The sequence below is a fragment of the Pholcus phalangioides genome, unplaced genomic scaffold, assembly GCF_987345545.1.
Source record: "Pholcus phalangioides strain wild (caught in Gottingen) unplaced genomic scaffold, Ppha-v1.0 ptg000028l_1, whole genome shotgun sequence".
In the NCBI taxonomy this organism is placed as follows: domain Eukaryota; kingdom Metazoa; phylum Arthropoda; class Arachnida; order Araneae; family Pholcidae; genus Pholcus; species Pholcus phalangioides.
Window position 1 is genome coordinate 11,830,194 of NW_028301618.1, and position 18,707 is coordinate 11,848,900.

Genomic DNA, 18,707 nt, shown 5'->3' on the forward strand with positions numbered 1-18,707 from the left:
CTTGCTTTTTACTATCCCTTATCGCTTTCTCCAACAGTCTTCTTTTATCAGTAAACAATGATAGGTCACCTCGTCCACTTTTATACTCTCTGAATGCTCTTTTCTTTTCAAGATAAAGGTTCCGCACGCTATCCGTGAACCATAGAGGGTGTGATGTACAAACACGCTTTTTTCGAACAAAGGGTATGACGTCGTGCAAAACAGAGGACAGCTTCGTACTAAATTCTTCCCATTGACTTACCACCCCTACTGATTCCAACCGGTCTTTGAAAACTTCCGCTAACCTTCTTCGCAAAACATCAAAGTTAGTTCTCCGAAAACAAGGAACCAGTCTTTTGTTATCAACCTTACCCGAGGAAAAGTTACAGAGAAATCTGACGATACGATGATCACTGGAAGAAAACTCTTCCCCCACCGAAACATGTTCAACTAGATCCTCAGAACTAGTAAGAACTAAATCCAAAATAGCAGTACCCCTAGTGGCTTCTGATACATGCTGATACAAAAAATTTTCTAGCACCAACTTAAGAAAGTCTCTTTCATACTGATTTCCAGATGAAAGGTTCTCCCAATCAATACCCGGGTAATTGAAATCCCCTAGTATGAGAACCCTCTTTCGCTTACACATGTAGGAAATTTCATCATGCATTTTGGCGATATAGTTTTGATCCCTATTCGGTGGATTGTAACAAACCCCAACAATAAGCTTATGACGTCTTTTGTTCTCAAGTTCAACCCATATGGTTTCAATATCACTTCTCTGCACGTTACACTCTCTAGCCTTCAAACATGATTTCACGTATATCAACACTCCACCCCCTTTCCTATCAGATCTATTTCTCAAAAAAGTATCATATCCGGAAGAAAGATTCATCCCCATCGTTTGCCCAAGATTCTGTAATGGCTATAAGATCCAAGTCCTCCACAACTATCATAGTTTCTAAAAAATCTTTCTTGTTACCCAAGCTCCTGGCATTTATTAACACACATTTTAATTTGCCCGGTGGTTTGTTGTCAATCGAGAAGCCATCCAAGTCAGAGGTGGGTAATTCCCCGTCAGTACTGTTGTGATTATCATTAACTAACCCGCATTCCCGACTACGTGGTCTGGGAGTAAAAAACCTGACCTAAGACTATCGTAAACCTCCCAGACCCCTCTCTTATTTAGATGGATCCCATCCGAACGAAGCCACCTATCGGTAAATGCGGGAAGCTCCAAGAACGTGACCCCAAGTGAGGAGCAAATGTCCTTCAGGCCTATATTGAATTGGTGGATCCTACTCCTATATCTCCTACTACCCCTTGGCAGCACTGGAATCACTGCCACATCTGAACCCCCCTCCCTAGCGGATAATAGTAAATCCCGGTATTCTGACAGAGACTCACTAATATTCGCTCCTACCTGATTTGTTCCCACCCACAGAATCACCCGCAAGGGCAACTTTCGGCGATGAAAAACGTCTCGAACGTTGCCAATCTTCCCCCCAGGAAGACAACAGCGCTCGAAACCCCGAAAATCCCTACGCAATCGGTTCCCAAGTTCCCTAACCATAGAATCGCCGATGATTAAACCCCTATCACTATCCCCCTCTACCTCATCCACGACCACCCATTCGCCCTCTAAAATGTCGTTGTTCGTGGAGATTGCTTCTTCATCAACAGGTGGCTCGACGACCAGAGGGTCCGTTATAACCGGGCCCTCTAGCACCCTAACTTTTTCCCGTAAAGCTTCGACCTCGAGTTCCAGCCTTTTTCTATCCAAGCACCCTTTACAATTGAAACTATCAGCTACTATACCCCTAGACCAGGGAAACCTCCCGTCGCAAGCTCTACACAACACTAGTCGAGGCATACTAACACTATTGCTAAAGCTAGATAATAATAATAATACTTAACAATACGAAAATGAGAAACGTTAACTGGAAATTAAAATAATGTAAAATACATTACTATGCAAAATATACGTAAGAGACTATACGAAAAAATTACGTAAAGTAGAATGCTCAGCACTAAATCACGAAGAATAAAATAAATATGTATATAAAGAATACAACACCCTCTAAAAAAAAGTATTAAGCTACGAAGTACAATTTATACTTATTAGAATTAGCTAACTATCTCAAAACACTAACACTACAACAATAGGCCCAAATGGAAGGAAAACAACGTTATTGAGAGTACCCGGGAAAAAGTATACACTGTTTGCTAACACTAACGTCCAAAAACCTACGAACTTATATCAAAGAAGCGAGCGAACCTGGCGAAAAAACAACGAAAATGAAATGCGAACGAGAAAAATAAATATAAGTCGATCGAAAATACACAACGAAAATTTAAAAAAAAAAAGAGAGCAATATAAAAAAAAACCACTTATCTCACAATCCAACGTGCGCTAAAAAAAAAGAAAATCACCGCAGAATATGACCCAACAATAAACAACACGCTAAGTAAAACTCACGAGAACGAAGAAAAACACAAAGAAAGACACAAAATGGCGCACTGGCGTGTCGGTGAGCGGAGCGCGATAATAGCACGTCCGTTCCCAACGACGGCCCAATAGATCTCTGACATAGACTTCTTTTTTAGGACCAGAAACTGAATTTCAAAAAGTTTTTTTTCTTACAAAAATATTCTCGAAACTTTTTCTCCCATGTTATTGTCTGAATAGCAAATATGTACACATGTATTATATGCTTGCGTTTGTGAAAGAAATAAACTTAGTTTATCTACGCATAGATCTCACACATAAGTACATACACTTTGTTGAAGGGACTGAAAAGCCCTTCCGGCAGCCCTAAAGGAATTAGTTTATTGAATATTTTTTAGCAGCAGCATTATATTTATTAGATATGTTTCAATGCATTTTCGTTTGTATATTTTAGAATTAAATTACTTATTGTGAAGCTCAATATATCTTGCATCATTTGTTTTTTTTATTATTGTACTCTATTGAACATTGTTTTTATAACTCTCACAATATATTAAACAAAATTGTTAGAAGCATAGATTACGAAATAAAGTCAAATATTATGAAAAATGTTTAATATCTCTTGGAGGCAATGTAGGAAAACCTTTTGGTTTTAATTGTAGTTCCATTTTGATTTTTCGTAAAATGTAATGAAAATATTTGAACCGTACAAGAAGTTTTCTCTTAGGATAAAGTATGGCATATTTTATAAGTATCTATTACTATTTGAAACCCTATTCTGTTGAGAATATTCCGTAATTATCATATATAATAACGGAATATTCTCCTCTCCAGGCACTGATTGCATAATAATTTATAATTGAATATATCCATGCGTAAAATAAATCTTTTGAAAAATATTCATCGATCAAGTTTTTCATTTTGTAAATAACCACTGCATGTTCTCTAATCTTTTTTTAAATTAAAATTTAAGATCAATCTCTACTGTGGTACCCAAATAATTGTATTCACAAGAAAGCTGAATAGTGATTCTAGTGCAGTTACTTATCCTGAATTCAAATAAATTATCAGAATTTTACCATCATGCTTTTTGGGACCGTCATTGTGTTTTACATAGCGAATGTGATTCGCATTTCTTTTCTGTACACCATAACTGGAAAACGCTTGAGATAGGACAGTATAGTATTTTATGCTTCACTTGGGCTTGTCTATTACCCACTTTCGTTTGGCTGATTAGTTGAAATTCACCCTGTATTGCTCAATCACTCGTACTGGTGTATTTCGCACGCCATACGAATTTACATACATGTTTGAGCATTCAAAAACTGATGTGAAATGTGCTCATCCTACAACGGACGAAAGTATTTAGAGCAGAACTGGGTGGGTTTGTAAGTAATTTCATACCATATTACTGAATAAATACTGTCTATATAGTTCACTGGTATATCTAGTACACCGCGCGAGTAGTCGAGGGTTAATAAAGAGAAATCTTAAGTCATATAGTGTGTAAGAGGACATTCGAGTTCTTTTGTCTGTTAGCTTTGACTACGTATTGCGAGCATTTTCATCAAATTTTTACGATTAAAAAAACGGCATTAACTATTGATATAGTTTCAAAGAGAGATTCCAAAAGCAAAACATACATGAAAGCCATCATGAGCCACGAATGAAATATTTATCGTCGTGATTTGAATAAATACAAATTTCATAAAATGTATACTTTGTGTCACAAAAAAACAACAAATCTTGTCCGATGGAAATTATTCAAATGCATTTTAGATGAACTAAGCTGTTTCTGAATGAGAGTTTATTCTTTAGCCATTGAATAATATGACTTTTAGGTTATAGATTGTAATTTTCTTTCCTTTATATATCTGCCCATTATCAATTGGGCGAGAAATGTGATTTTTGAGTGGAACTAATTTTCATTTGTTTCTTAATTAGCGTAATAGTATCATTCTTTAATATATAGGGTACGCGAGAAACATTACGTGTTATGATAATCCCTGCAAGAATGGAGGCACATGTTGGAAAAAAACCAGTAATGATACTTACCATACTAACTACATATGCACATGTCATTCAAATCATTCAGGAGTCAATTGCGAAGAAGGTAACTCATGTTCATCACAATTCATATTTCTTTATGAAAGAAACAGATTTGTATCATACAATAAATATCTGTAGACGAAGTTCAGGGTATTATGGAATACCTATTACATATATGAATGCCATTCAGTAATGGAATGGAACAAAAAACAGTCGAATACAAACATGTTATTTGCGATTGAATATTTACAGTCGAACCCCGATTTAACGCCATCATTTATATCACCGAATTTCGGTGTCATATCGAATCACAGTTTAATGCGTGTAATCCCTAGAAATAGATTTGTTCACTGAAAATTTCTGATGCTAAGGAGGGTTGGCGCGACATCGGGGGGGGGGGGGGCATACGAGGTTTGACGGTATTTTCAAAAATGTATGTCACCGCTAAAGTGCAGAAATCAGTTGTTCTATTGATTATCTAGGTACCAAATCAGTTAATATGCAGATTAGCTAGGTAATGCGCACATTAACGGCTTTCGAGCTTTAGCGGTAACATACAAGAATGTAAAGAGAAATTGATCAAAAAAAAGATTTAAGGAGCCTATGACAATCGAAAATATTAATTTCCTCAGTTTGAAACTATCAACAATTTATAAAACAGTTCACGGACGAATCTTCTTTTCCTGCCTCACAACAGCAAGTTGGACATACGTGTAATATTTGTTAGTTTTGCTGCATAGTGAAGTAATATGAGCCAAAATGCTGGTTGATATATATATGTTAATCGCAGAATTTATCCTGTAATTATCAACCACAAAAAAAAAGTTACTGGTATTTTGACGCTGAAAATTCACACCGGCATGCAGCATGAAAATAAAAAATTGTAGTTTCATACCACATGTTCATTTTCGGTTATACAACAACCATTTTATTTTGTGAATTTAAACAGATACACTGGTGAAATAAATTAAGAGAATTTGCATATTTTATCGAATTTCATGAAAAACCACTGCTTCTAGACAAAAATGCAAATCTTATACGTCAAATGTGTAGGCGGACCCAGTAGAGAAACAGGCTTTATAAGCGCGCGTAAGTTAAGACGCATTTCGTTCGCTAGCACACCTCGGCGAATTTCTTGGTGTTATTTTGCAGCAATCGGTTAATTTCAAATTGTAACAGTAAAAATGAGTAACCACCAACGTTTAGATGATGGAATGAGGTGGCGAATTGTGGGGACGCTAGAAGCAGGCCAATCTCAAGTCCAGATTTGTAGAGAGTTCAATTTAACGCCCAGCGTCGTGTGTAACTTATGGAAACAGTTCCAGGATATCGGATCCATCGAGAGAAAGCCTGGGCAAGGTCGTCCAAGAGCCACGACGGCCAGAGAAGATCGCCATTTGTCGATTATAGCGAGGCGTAACAGGAGTGCTACAGCTTCTCAGCTCTCTCGTGACGTGTATGCAGCCACAGGAACCCGTGTATCAAGGCTGACTGTTTCCAAAAGACTTCATTAGAGAGGGTTGTTTGCAAGAAGACCTGCTGTTTGCGTCCCACTCACTTCTACGGACAGGAGAATTCGTTTATCATGGTGGAGAGAGCATAGAGATTGGAGTATGGATCAATGGGCGACCGTTCTCTTCACTGATGAGTTTTCTTTCAGCCTAAGCACCGATTCTCGCCGTACGTTCATATGGAGAGAACCAGGGACCCTCTACCTACCCTCCAATGTCCGCGAAATCGACCATTATGGCGGAGGAGGTTTAATGGTCGCACACAAATCGGTACAATAGTTCTTAGTTCGACCCAGCCTGCACAAATTCTCTTAATTTCTTAGACCAGTGTAGTTCTGATTTCATTCGATGGGTGACAGGACGGGTCCAAGCTTAAAGCGTTTTGCTGTATTTATAATAGCAAAGTATAAAAATATGAAATAAAATAAATCAGAGGGTTAGAAAATTTTCAATTTTTTTTTCACCAGTTAGTAAATTATTTCTCTTATTTATGCTGATTCGTGAAAATTTTCACTTAAGTTAAGCGGTCTGTACACAGAAAGAGGTAGAAGAGCACCGAACTAAACCGTACTAGGCACAGGCTCCTTCCCCTTTTAGTGCCAATATGTAATAATTTTATCCATCGCCTTACGATTCGACAACATAATGCCTAGCCATGGTTTTTATCATTACTTGTTGTTGGTCCCAGTTTCTCAGTTGCATCATCTGGAACCGTACCGTAAATCGGTCATGATTTACGATCTATAAGCGAGGTGAATTTTACGCAAACTGCGTAGAAAATTATTTGACTAATTTTTTGCGCAGTTAGACTAATTTCCGAATTTTGGTATTTGACAACATTCCTTTTGAGTTTTTTGATTTGAAGAAAAATGATACCACTTTCAAAAACTTTTTAAGCAAAAAAATAAATTTATTTGAAAAAAATTTTCAAGTAAATCCAGTGATAATATTGATCCGGGGATTTATTATGTTATTTGCCCGGTCAGTTTGAATATTTGTACAACTCTGCCTGACCAGCGCCTCCTAAGCCGCATTCACATGGGAAATAGAAAAAACGGGTTTAAATCCCACTTCAAGAACTTTCACCAACGACTGCTTTCCATTTCTTTCTTTACGAAGGAAAAAAGTCGTAAAGCGGGTGCTAGCGCAATATTTGCACATGTGAACATGGCTCTAGAGATAGAACGCCTCCACACGCTGCTCGTGACGTCAGCAAGTAATACTGAGGGGAAAAATTCCCTGCTCGTGCCAGTGTCATCGTTAGGTGGTCGGCGATTTCCAACTTCGAGGCGCGAATGCGAGCCGATCTCCCCGTTAAAAAGAGCAACAGTCTTACAACAATACAATTATTCAATCATTACTCTTCACTCATAGTTAGAAAAATTGATGGCAGATGGAAGCACTACACAGAAAAAACTTCATGTCAGGTTCGCTACACATACACACACGTTCCAACATGTACCAATTCGTTATAAATTCCTCAGAGGAATATGGACGAGGTGTATGTGTGGTTCAGTAGTATCATCGTTGTGAAAGAAATGCTCGGGCTCAGAACTGGCGATTACTATGCCCCACATTCAATCACCGTACGGTATTTGTGAGCCAACCAGGATGATTCTACGCCAAAATAAGAAGAAACGAAATAGGATGCTGTGTTGTGAAGTCACACAATTTCCCCGCGAAGAAGGATGAGCAGGAAAGAGAAAAAAGACGAGTTTTCGGTCTTCTGCTGCTTGCCTTGGTGTAGAGTGGTAGTAAGGTGAGACTCGCTCTGAATGTATGGCAGAGAGCGCGATGCACTAATATCTAAAATTATGGGAGTGTAACTCCTCCGTGATATACCTTACTCCTGCGCAATAATGTAATACAGCTAACAAAATGAAATCGTAATACCGACGACTGGATGTTGTCGGATTATACGAGGAGACATCAATCATCCCCACCAACATGGACCAACCACGCCATCCACACAAGGCTTACTGCGGTCCTCCTTGTCATCTACATGCCTCCCTTCAACTGACCTAATCTGCATCCTGCAGGACGTCCCCGTAATAAGGTTGTGAAGGACTCTTAAGGACTTGGTAATCGTCTGTGTCGCCCAGATGAGGTAACAGATGGACAGTAACACCGTGAGTACAGACTTGTAGTAACCATGTTCTTGTCCAGAATTAATTGTAATTTCCTCTCTGGTGGGCTAAGTTCCCATCTCCATTAATTTAAAGTGATTCGGGGGCCCCCTTTCTATTCCGAATGTAAGAATAATTTTATCCTGGATTTTAATGTGAAACAGTAAAAACGACTCGAACTCTTCTCATGTTAATTATTGATTTAATGTTTTATTTTAAATTGTTTTCTCCTACGATCACCGAGAAAATCGAATCATCTATCTCACTCCCACCCCCTCATTAGATTGGATTTTAAATTTATTGGAGCAAGGACCAATTTGGTCAAACTGCGCCAAAACAAATATAAAAATAAGAAAAAATGTCCTTTTGTCATGATAAAAAAGCAACATGAAACAATGACATAAATTCTAAATATTACAATTTGTCGTATACACAAATGGCTTTGATGAATTTAAAAATTCGAGATGCATCGCAATGGTCATTTAAAATGTCATGAAGTGAAAGATGACTCTGACCAAAAGCGGTCGTAAAATGATGACGATGGTGCGAACAAGTAAAAGCATGGGCAATGGCCTTTCACAATAAGGGCACTGCGGTTGACTCTCTCGTAGTAAAAGATATGATTGTGTGATGCGACTGTGTCCTATGCGTAACCGGGCAAGCAGAACTTCCTCCTTTCGGTTAGTTCTGCAGCTCGAACGCCAGTGGCCAAGTGTGGGCTTGATGGCATGATCCTGCCAGTGGCGATGCATCACTTCCCGGAGGAATGAGAAGTGGTCACTGGCAGGAACCAGAAGGCTATTGTCAATGTTAATTGTTGTTCGAGCTGCGTTGTCTGCTTTTTCGTTGCCCGGTATTCCTACATGACTTGGTACCGTGATGAATGAAGTGATGCAGTTCATGAAAAATGGCATGAATGAATGGATGAGTGTGAAAAGTGAAGGAACACAGTGCTTGTAATGCGCTGAGAGAGTCACTATAAATCATGCATCGTCGGTGGCGTTTGCGTCGTATGTGACGTAGAGCCTGAAGGATTGCGTACAGTTCTGCCGAATAAATAGAACTGAACTGAACCTTTAATGATTTGCTTAATCGTGCCTATCAGTACACCAGTGGATGGCAAGTACAAATATTAGTGATTAAATTATTGGATATACACAAGACAGGAACAAATGCATAAGGTTTGAACACAAAAAATATAAATGCATAATATAGTTTCGAATCCAGATAGATTTAAAAAAAAAAATAAATAAAAAAATAAAATAAATAGAATAAATAAATAGAATGTTACCTGAGCGCATGGGCAGAGATATGGAGCAAACAACAACAGAAAGGGCGTCGAAACTACTGCCCCAAGAAAAATAAAATTTTTGATATATCCTCGATAAATCGAAAAAAATGTAGTCACATAGAAGGAGAGGGGTTGCTAAACATTAGATAAAAGTTTGATCGGGAGTAGGTATGGCGAAGGTATTTAGAGATATGAGTATGTCTTTGAAGGGCAAAGAATGTGCATTCCTTAAGAAGGTGAAAAAGATCATTGTAGCTATTTAGTTGATTGCAATAATGACAAGGTTCATCAGGGTTAAATTTGTGCAATATACCTTTGTTAGTATAAAGTATAAAAGGGTAAAGGCGAAGCCTGGCCATATTCTTACGGACCGCCAAGGGGAGATTGAAGAGAAGGTAAGACTGTAGGGATAGCGAAAATTCAAAATTATCGGCAAAATGAAATAATGTTGAAGCAGACAATCGAGATCTGTCTTCTTGGAGAGAGATATCAGTAAAATTATAAGTAAGGGATGTTAGAACTACAGGAGTGAGGTAAGGAGTGGGTGTACACCAGATATCAGGTCGACCGCAGTTATTCAGAAGGGTCTTGACTGAATTTGCCCAGTTTTCCGAATCTGTGTGCCGGCAGAGTTCAAGAAAGCAAATTTTTGGTAGACGATTTTCGTCCATTTTTTGAAGCCTAAGCCAGTACGAGATAAGTTGGTTAAACATTTGAGTGGCAATGGGGCGGCGACCAAGCTCAAGTCTAACAAGATAACCAGGACAATATTTGCTCAGATTTAGTAACTTTTTCAGAAAACCCGTATGGACTCTTTCCAGCATATCAGCATAGAAGAAACCCCAAACTGGTGCAGCATAACATAGAGTAGATCGTACAAGGCTATCGAATAATTTGAATGCCACACACAGCGAGGGGTTTCTGGAGCTACGCAGTAAGTCAAGTAGTTGGTTCATGGCCGCGAAAGCCTTTTTAACCATGAAATTAGCTGTTAATGAAAATTTTCCTGAAGATGAAAAAGGGAGGCCAAGGTAGACATAGCTACTGGCTATTTCGAGTTTAACGTTACCCCAAAAAAAGTTAGTATTTTTTGCGAGACGGCCAGACTTTCTAAATACAACAATTTTTGTTTTGTTTAAATTAACAGTAAGGTGGTTAGATTTAAAGTACCCAGTAAAATTTTACTGTGGTACCGTGATGAATGAGGTGATTCAATTCATGAAAAATTGCATGAATAAATGAATGGGTATGAAAAGTGAAGGAACACAGTGCTTGTAATGCGCTGAGAGAGTCGCTACAGATGATGCATCGTCGGTGGCGTTTGCGTCGTACATGACGTAGAGCCTGAAGGATTGCTTACAGTTCTGCCGAATAAATAGAGAATGTGTCGTGAAGTTTGAAAGATGTCTCCTCACAGCAGATGTAGGCACAACCGACATGGCCAGGGCTCTTTGAGCCGTCGGTATATATGGGGAAGTACCTATTGTACCTACCCCGGTACCTGAAAAATATCTGTCGATGTATGACATCTGCTGTGGTGGCTCTAGAGTATGATTATAATGAAAGAGAGACATCTGGCAGAGACTGCTCCCATGGTGCCAGTTGCCCAGCAATTGGGGCCACGCGACTAATGTTTATTTGTAGTTCTATGAGTTCCCTCATACGGAGACCATAGGATGGAACACATGAAGGGCGAGCAGCAAAAAGTCTATGGAATGACGGATTGAAAGTGACATTATGAAGTGGATGACCTGGCAACGACTTCATTTTGACATAATGTTTCAAAGAAAGCTGTTGGCGTCTTGTTGTAAGAGATGGCTCGTTGCATTCAACATACAGACTCTCCATAGGAGATGTCCAGAAGGCTCCAGAGCAAATGCGGAGAGCGAGATGATGAACGGGGTCGAGCGCACTCAGATAGCTCCGAGGTGCTGACCCATATACAATAGAACTGTAGTCAAGCTTCGATCTTATTAGAGCTTTATATATGTGGACTAGAGACTTACGGTCTGCTCCCCACGATGTAGAAGAGATGACCTTCAAGAGGTTCATCGTCTTCATGCAACGAGCTCTTAATTGTGCAATATGAGGTTTAAAAGAGAGTTTCTTGTCGAATGTGATGCCGAGGAATTTTGTGTTTTCTACAATATGTATTAGATTATTGTTAAGAGCCAGCTGTGGGTCATCATGAAGGTCCCTACGCCTACAAAAGTGCACAGTGACAGCCGACAAGACTTTTGTCGGCTGAGAAAGAAAAGCCGTTACTATGAGCATACTTGCTGATCTTGTTGAGAGCGATTTGTAATCGTCTCTCGGTTGACCTCATACTCACGGATTGATACGATATCAATATCGATTGAGACGATATATGATGAGGTCGGAAAGAATTCCCTGCCTCCAAGTACGGTCGTAGGCCTTTTCTATGTCAAAAAATATGGCTATCATGTGCTCCCTCTTTACAAATGCTTGTCTAATTGATGTCTCAAGGCGTAACAGATTGCATGTAGTAGACCTGAACCGTCTAAAGCCGCTTTGATGTTTAGATAAAATATTGTTAACCTCAAGGTAGGGCATAAGGCGATAGTTGACCATGCGTTCCATGAGCTTACATAAACAACTGGTCAAAGCAATAGGTCCGTAAGTGTTCGGTTGTTGAGTATTTTTGCCAGGCTTCGGGAATGCAAGAACAATGGCTGCTCGCCAGATGTCAGGGAATGTATGATTGACCCTGATCCGATTAAATAAAATGAGTAAATGAAACAGTGATTCTGGTGAGAGATGTCGAATCATGGAATAATGAATGGCATCGGGCCCTACAGCTGAGTTAGGACTTCGCTGCAAGGCCGTTGTCAGTTCATGAAGGGTGAACAATGAACTGTAGAAGGCCGGAAGGTATACGATGTGCGTTCAGCTGATGATGTAATGCGATGAAACGATGGGGGATAATTCGCATCACTGGAAACAGCGGCGAAATGGGCGGCGATTGTGTCCGCAACATCCCTCACATCGCTGATGATAGTGCCATTGATATTTAAAATAGTGATGGGATGAGACTGATAATGACCATTGATTTTTCGGATCCGGTCCCAAATGATTTTGGATGAAGTTGATGAATTGATTCCCGTCGTGAACTTTTGCCAGGACTCTCGTTGAGCCTGGCGCTTGGTCTTTCTCGCTATCGCCTTTGCTTTTGAAAATGCCAACTTTTTCTCATGGGTAGGATACCGCCGGAACCTACTCCATGCTTTTGAGCTTTAATAGTGACATTCCTAAACCTTGGTGGAACCACGAATGTAAATTTAGGAAGTTTCGAGGAGACTTTGGGTATTGTTTCATTGGCTGCTGAGATCATACAACTGGTCACAATGGTCAACGTCGGGTTGCGAAACCATATCCTCCGTGATTTCTGCCTTGACCGTGAACTCGGCCCATCGGGCTGCCACAAGCTTCCACCGAGGAGGTCCCTCAGGTATGCTATGGCTTCGATCAAAGCACTTAACCACTAGAGGAAAATGATTGCTCCCGTGAAGGTCTGGATCAACCGACCAGGACCAGTTGGGCAAGAGTGTGGGTGAACATAACGATAGATCCAGAACTGTACGCAATCCTTCAGGCTCTACGTCACATACGACGAAAACGCCACCAACGATGCATCATTTATAGCGACTCTCTCAGCGCATTACAAGCACCGAGTTCCTGTACGTTTCACACTCATGCCATTTTTCATGAACTACATTACCTCACCCATCATGGTACCACAATAAAATTTTACTGGGTACCAGGTCATGTAGGAATACCGGACAACGAGAAAGCACACAACGCAGCTCGAACAACAACTAACATTGACAATAGCCTTCTGGTTCCTGCCAGTGATCACTTCTCATTCCTCCGGGAAGTGATGCATCGCCACTGGCAGGATCATGCCATCAAGCCCACACTTGGCCACTGGCGTTCGAGCTGCAGAACTAACCGAAAGGAGGAAGTTCTGCTTGCCCGGTTACGCATAGGACACAGTCGCATCACACAAACATCTTTTACTACGAGAGAGTCAACCGCAGTGCCCTCATTGTCAAAGTCCATTTACCATTGCTCATGCTTTCACTTTTTCGCACAATCGTCATCATTTTACGACCGGTTTTGGACAGAATCATCTTTCACTTCGGTACATTTCATCTGACCATTGCGATGCATCTCGCATTTTTAAATTCATCAAAGCCATTGGTTTCATGTTTTTATCATGCACAGTTTTTGACATGACAAAAGGACATTTTTCTTATTTTTATATTTGTTTCGGCGCAGTTTGACCAAATTGGTTCTTGCGCCAATAAATTTAAAATCCAATCCAATAACGATAGATCTATTGCAGTGAAACTATTGTTTGGGGCATGGAAATGAGTGAAACTGCCATCATTCATGGTGGCGAGGTTCATGTCATCTAACAGTCGTTCAACCATTTCCCCACGAGGGGTGTTGCTGTTAGAACCCCATATCATGTTATGTGCATTGAAGTCTCCAAGAAGAAAAAATGGTAATTGATCAATCAGTTCTTCTAGATCTCTCTGTAAGATGGTGTCATTTGGTGGCAAATAAATAGAACAGATGGTAATTCTTAGGCCTGTAGAAATTTCCACCGCGATGGCTTGAGGAACGCGCGACGACACGTGATGTAGAACCAGCAGAGCAACACCGCGGCAAGCTTTACTCCCGCCATCGTAGTCAATACGAAAGAGGGAATGTCGCCTGATGTTCCATGTCTCCGAGGGCTTCGTGAAAGTTTCCTGGAGTGCAACGCAAACAGGATGATAACGATTGATCAAATCCTTGAGATCTTCATAATTGGATCTAAGACCACGAATGTTCCATTGAATTATGTTGGCCATAAATTTCAAATAGAAGTAGACGGTTCAAGATCCTTGAATTTATTCCGGTCAATCTTGCGGCGAGTAGTACCGGATTCTGTAGGATTATCGAGATCCATGTCACCAATCGATGTATCATCGATAAGTGACATTATTTTTAGTTGTGGGATGTTTCAGAGCTCTCTGTATGGCTTTTTTGGAATACCCTCCATCTTGAATGGTTTCTTTTTTGATTTATTCCCAGAACCAATTTTGGGTTTTGTACCAGTAGATATTTTAAATGTGTTCGCTGTTGCTTTTCCAGCTGCTTCTTCGGAGGTAGTGGACTCCGTCCGGAATCCAGCGGAGCAACAGCAGCCACAACTATTTCATGGTTGATTGGATGAAGTTTGAGTAGATGTGTTAGCTATTGGTTCGGTTTGAGTTGTAATAGAAACTTTGGTGATATTGTTAGTAGTCGGTGATGGCGTATGATTTACCAACTGTTGGGGCTTGGTTAGATGTTGTGCGACGACGTGCTTCAATATACGAGATGTTATTAAGGACCTTGATCTTCTGGATCTCTTTCTTCATTCCATTTCGGACACTCTCTGTCAATTGCGGGGTGATTGCCACCGCAATTGACGCACTTGAATGATGTTGAGGTGCAGTAGTCCGAAATGTGGCCCTTCTCACCGCATTTTGCGCAGGTGGGTTGACTTCGGCAGCCTTTCGTGAGTGACCGAATTTCTGACAGTTGAAACATCTTACGGGGTTAGGTATGTATGGCCGGATTTTGAGGCTGTAATAACCGATCTTAATATCTTTCGGCAATGTTGGTGATGAGAATGTAAGGATTATGTTGCGTGATGGAGCTGGGTTGCCATCTTTGCGGCTCATGATATGTTTGGTAGATGTTACGCCTTGAGACGCCAGCTCTTCTGTTAGTAGTTCTTCATCCATGTTAATCAAGTTGATGTCTGAAATGACACCACGTGAATAATTCAACGTGGTATTTTGACTGTTATGGGAATGTTTGCAAGAGATGTGAACTTTTGAACAAGTTCGGATTGTTTGGGAGTGCTAGTTTCAATCAGAAGGTCTCCTGAACTAAGGGCCCCCACTGATTTTAATGTGCCTACTATGCCATAGAGAGCTTTGTCTATTAAGAATGGTGATACCTTAGCCAGCTGTTTATCGGTGTCAGAAGAATGCAGGAAGAAAAATGAGGTGATAGGAGCAGGTTCAGTGACAATTGTTTCACTCATAGCTATTCACGTTTTGGTGCATTTTGTGTTTTCCCTATTTTGGAGATGTGTTCGGCCCCTACCAACCATGCCGCCCTACAAGGGGACGCGCACACGTAACTGATGAAGGTTAGTGGCAACGCCAGGTTAGGTAGGAACTATACACCACCGAAACAGGCGAGCGCGTTCCAAATCCAAGATCGTCGTGAATCAGCACCAACAAACCTCAACGACGACCGCCAGGCCCCTCTACCTGCCCAGTAATATAACCCCTTCAGCCACCGAGGCGACCAGCCGATTCACCCAGACGGGGCTAATCGAGGCCAAAGCTAGCGCATCAGGCTAACCAGGATCCCCATCTCCAGCCTTACGGGTCTCCACGCACGGCAAACACGCAGGTAGACAGCGTCCCGGATGGGGCATGGAAGCATTGCCCCATCCGGGAGAATCCCGCCTGAGCGGGGTCCACAATGAGGGGTTGAACACAAAAGACAAGGACATGTACAGGATTGACAGACGCAAAACAAGTATTGTAAGGTGTATGGAAATTCACATGTAATCTGAGCTATTGAAATGTGAATGATATGAACACAAATATGCGGTGACAATGACGTGTGATAGATTTGGCGTTACCCAGAATGCACCACGAGGAGGCCTATCACATTACCCCCCCCCCCTTCATGACAGCTGTGGCTCAAAATATGGCAAACTTGCCAGGTAGTCTTAATGACGTTACAGATGAACTTGGCAACTCATGCGGAGGACTTCTATCTCTTGGTGCTGGCCCGACACGTCACTATGAAAAAATGTCGTCCTATCTAAACGGAAAGAGCTGAGCACATAATAAAATGGACTCTTCTGATGTTAATTATGCTTAGTTTCACATTAGTTAAGAACACATCTTATAAATTATGAAAGTTTTGAATACTTACTTACGGAAATCCCTGGGAAAATCGAGAAAAAAAATTTCTACGGCAGATGTGATGACGGTGGCAATCGAGTAACAAAATATTTCATACCTCACCCACTTGACGGTAGTATTTGAATGAAAAATAAACGAATTCCATAATACCCAAATTTCATTGTCTTAGATATCTAGATTAGTTTAAATGAATTTTCATTCCCGTAGAATTTAATTCATGTGGCTCGAATCCTTGTCAAAATGGAGGAGTTTGTTGGAAAAGTGAAGGTTCTGAATATCTATGCGTTTGCCCAAAAACGCACAACGGAGAAAACTGCGAAACAGGTGATATTGAATAGTTCTACTATCATTTTCTTTCCCTTGCCATCATATCGACTGGTTTTTGTGTTTCTTTCTTGTCAAACTTCTTTGTTCGTCTCGGTCAAGACATGATTGTTAAGAAGGCAAATGTATTCACTTTGGCACATGAAACGAGTTGCGCTCATAAAACTCATTAGTTATTCTTAAAAGTACGTACTATGTTTAATAGTTGCTACAGCGCTGTTCCGTCGTGTGAGTATCGTCAAGAACTCGAACTCTAGAGACGACTGGCTGAAGTTTGTTTTGCATGGTTAAGACAGAGTGGTGGGCGAACTCGCCGTCCTCCATCTTAGAATGGCGAAACCAGTTTTTCGCTGAAAGTGACATCTAATCGAAAGAAAAAAGCAGGATGGGGAACAGTGATTGACTACAGCGATTATAGTGACGTCATACTTCATTCAGACATGGCGGAAAAAGTCAGCATGGGGTTTTAAGTAGCCCTACCCACGGCAATAGAATGAAATTATGCTTGGTGTTAATTAAAGAAATTATACTAACTTTCTATTAGAGAGATCGCTTTTTTTAAACCCACATACTATACCAGCCGAGAACAGTTCCAGGCTGCATCACCTATTAGCAATATCAGCCTTTGTCCCTGTATAGAGGCTGAGCTGCCCCGGAAGTTTTAATTTGAAAATAAAAAACAATAAAACCAAATTACACCAAAGAATAAACAAAGAAAGATTTTCTGACTATTATTATCGATGTAAATTCGGAAAGGAAAGTTTACTAGTTCTAACCAATGTACAATGGCGACTTTTATTTCGCTTTTAAAACGCACAGAGATAGAGCTTTGCAGCTTCCCCTAGGTGGCAGCAGTAGAGAGAACTTTTTCATCTCTACTCTCACCACATCGGGGGCTGAACCAACAAAGTCTATTTTAGCGTGTCACACAACTGCGTTTGATAAGTAGAAAAGTTGTTTCTAGTATATTGATTAGTTCATTTGCCCGGATCGCAAGAGGGCCAGGGTTCGGTTTTTGGTGAAGACATGCCAAATTTTGTTAAAAACTTTACAATTATTTATATATGAATGAATATTAACTAACTAGCCGTTACTTTATTTTTACTGAAATTCCTATAGAAATCAATCCGTGTGACTCGCATCCTTGTTTGAACGGGGGAATTTGCTGGAGAGGTAGAGGACTCGACTACATTTGCGTTTGCCCATCCACGCACAATGGCTTCAACTGCAAAAGAGGTCGGAAACAATTTCCTTCAAGAATGTGTATAAATTATGAATTTGATTAGATACAAAGAAGAAATTATAATGTTTTACGATTTTTCACGTTTCATGATTTCAGAGATTCGTGTTTGTGATTCCGATCCTTGCCTGAACGGTGGAACTTGTTACAGTGGCAACGGCTCGTCATTTGTTTGTTCTTGTCCGAGCACACACAAAGGAACAAACTGCGAGACAGGTCTGAAAAATTTTCCTAATTGAAATCAATTTTTCCAAAACAAAATAATCATACCATTTATTTATGAAATATTTATCATATGTAGAGTGTTATTTCAAAATAAATAAAACACAAATATCTCGATACAACGATATTCTCTATGGACCAAGACAAAAAATATACGCGTGATAGAAGTTAAACTTCTTGGTTTAACATTACTAGATTAGGGGTGTAATGTGATAGGCCTCCTCGTGGTGCACCCTGGGTAATACTAAATCTATCACACGTCATTGTCATCGCTTATTTGTGCTCATATCCTTCACTTTCAATAGCCCAGATTACATGTTTATTTTTACACATGTTGCATTACTTGTCTTGTGTCCAACCCCTCATTGTTGACTCCGCTTACGCGAGGAGGGGTCCTGCCAGACGGGGAATTGCTTCTAGCGTATGCTCTGTCTGGGACGCTGTCTACCTGCGTGTTTGCCGTGCGTGGAGACCCGTACGGCTGGAGATGGGGATCCTGGTTAGCCTGA

At 40.4% G+C, this 18,707-nt stretch overlaps 1 protein-coding gene across 1 annotated transcript in view; it reads left to right on the plus strand.

Moving 5' to 3' along the window:
- The first annotated feature begins 3,734 nt into the window (after positions 1 to 3,734).
- Positions 3,735 to 18,707, plus strand: part of LOC149067971 (uncharacterized) — a 53,056-nt gene continuing 38,083 nt past the window's right edge. Inside the window, exons 1-5 of the mRNA XM_089252136.1 lie at positions 3,735 to 3,789; positions 4,401 to 4,541; positions 16,620 to 16,736; positions 17,856 to 17,972; positions 18,076 to 18,192. Of these exons, the coding sequence (XP_089108262.1) occupies positions 3,735 to 3,789; positions 4,401 to 4,541; positions 16,620 to 16,736; positions 17,856 to 17,972; positions 18,076 to 18,192 (547 nt within the window). The remainder of the gene's footprint in view (positions 3,790 to 4,400; positions 4,542 to 16,619; positions 16,737 to 17,855; positions 17,973 to 18,075; positions 18,193 to 18,707) is intronic.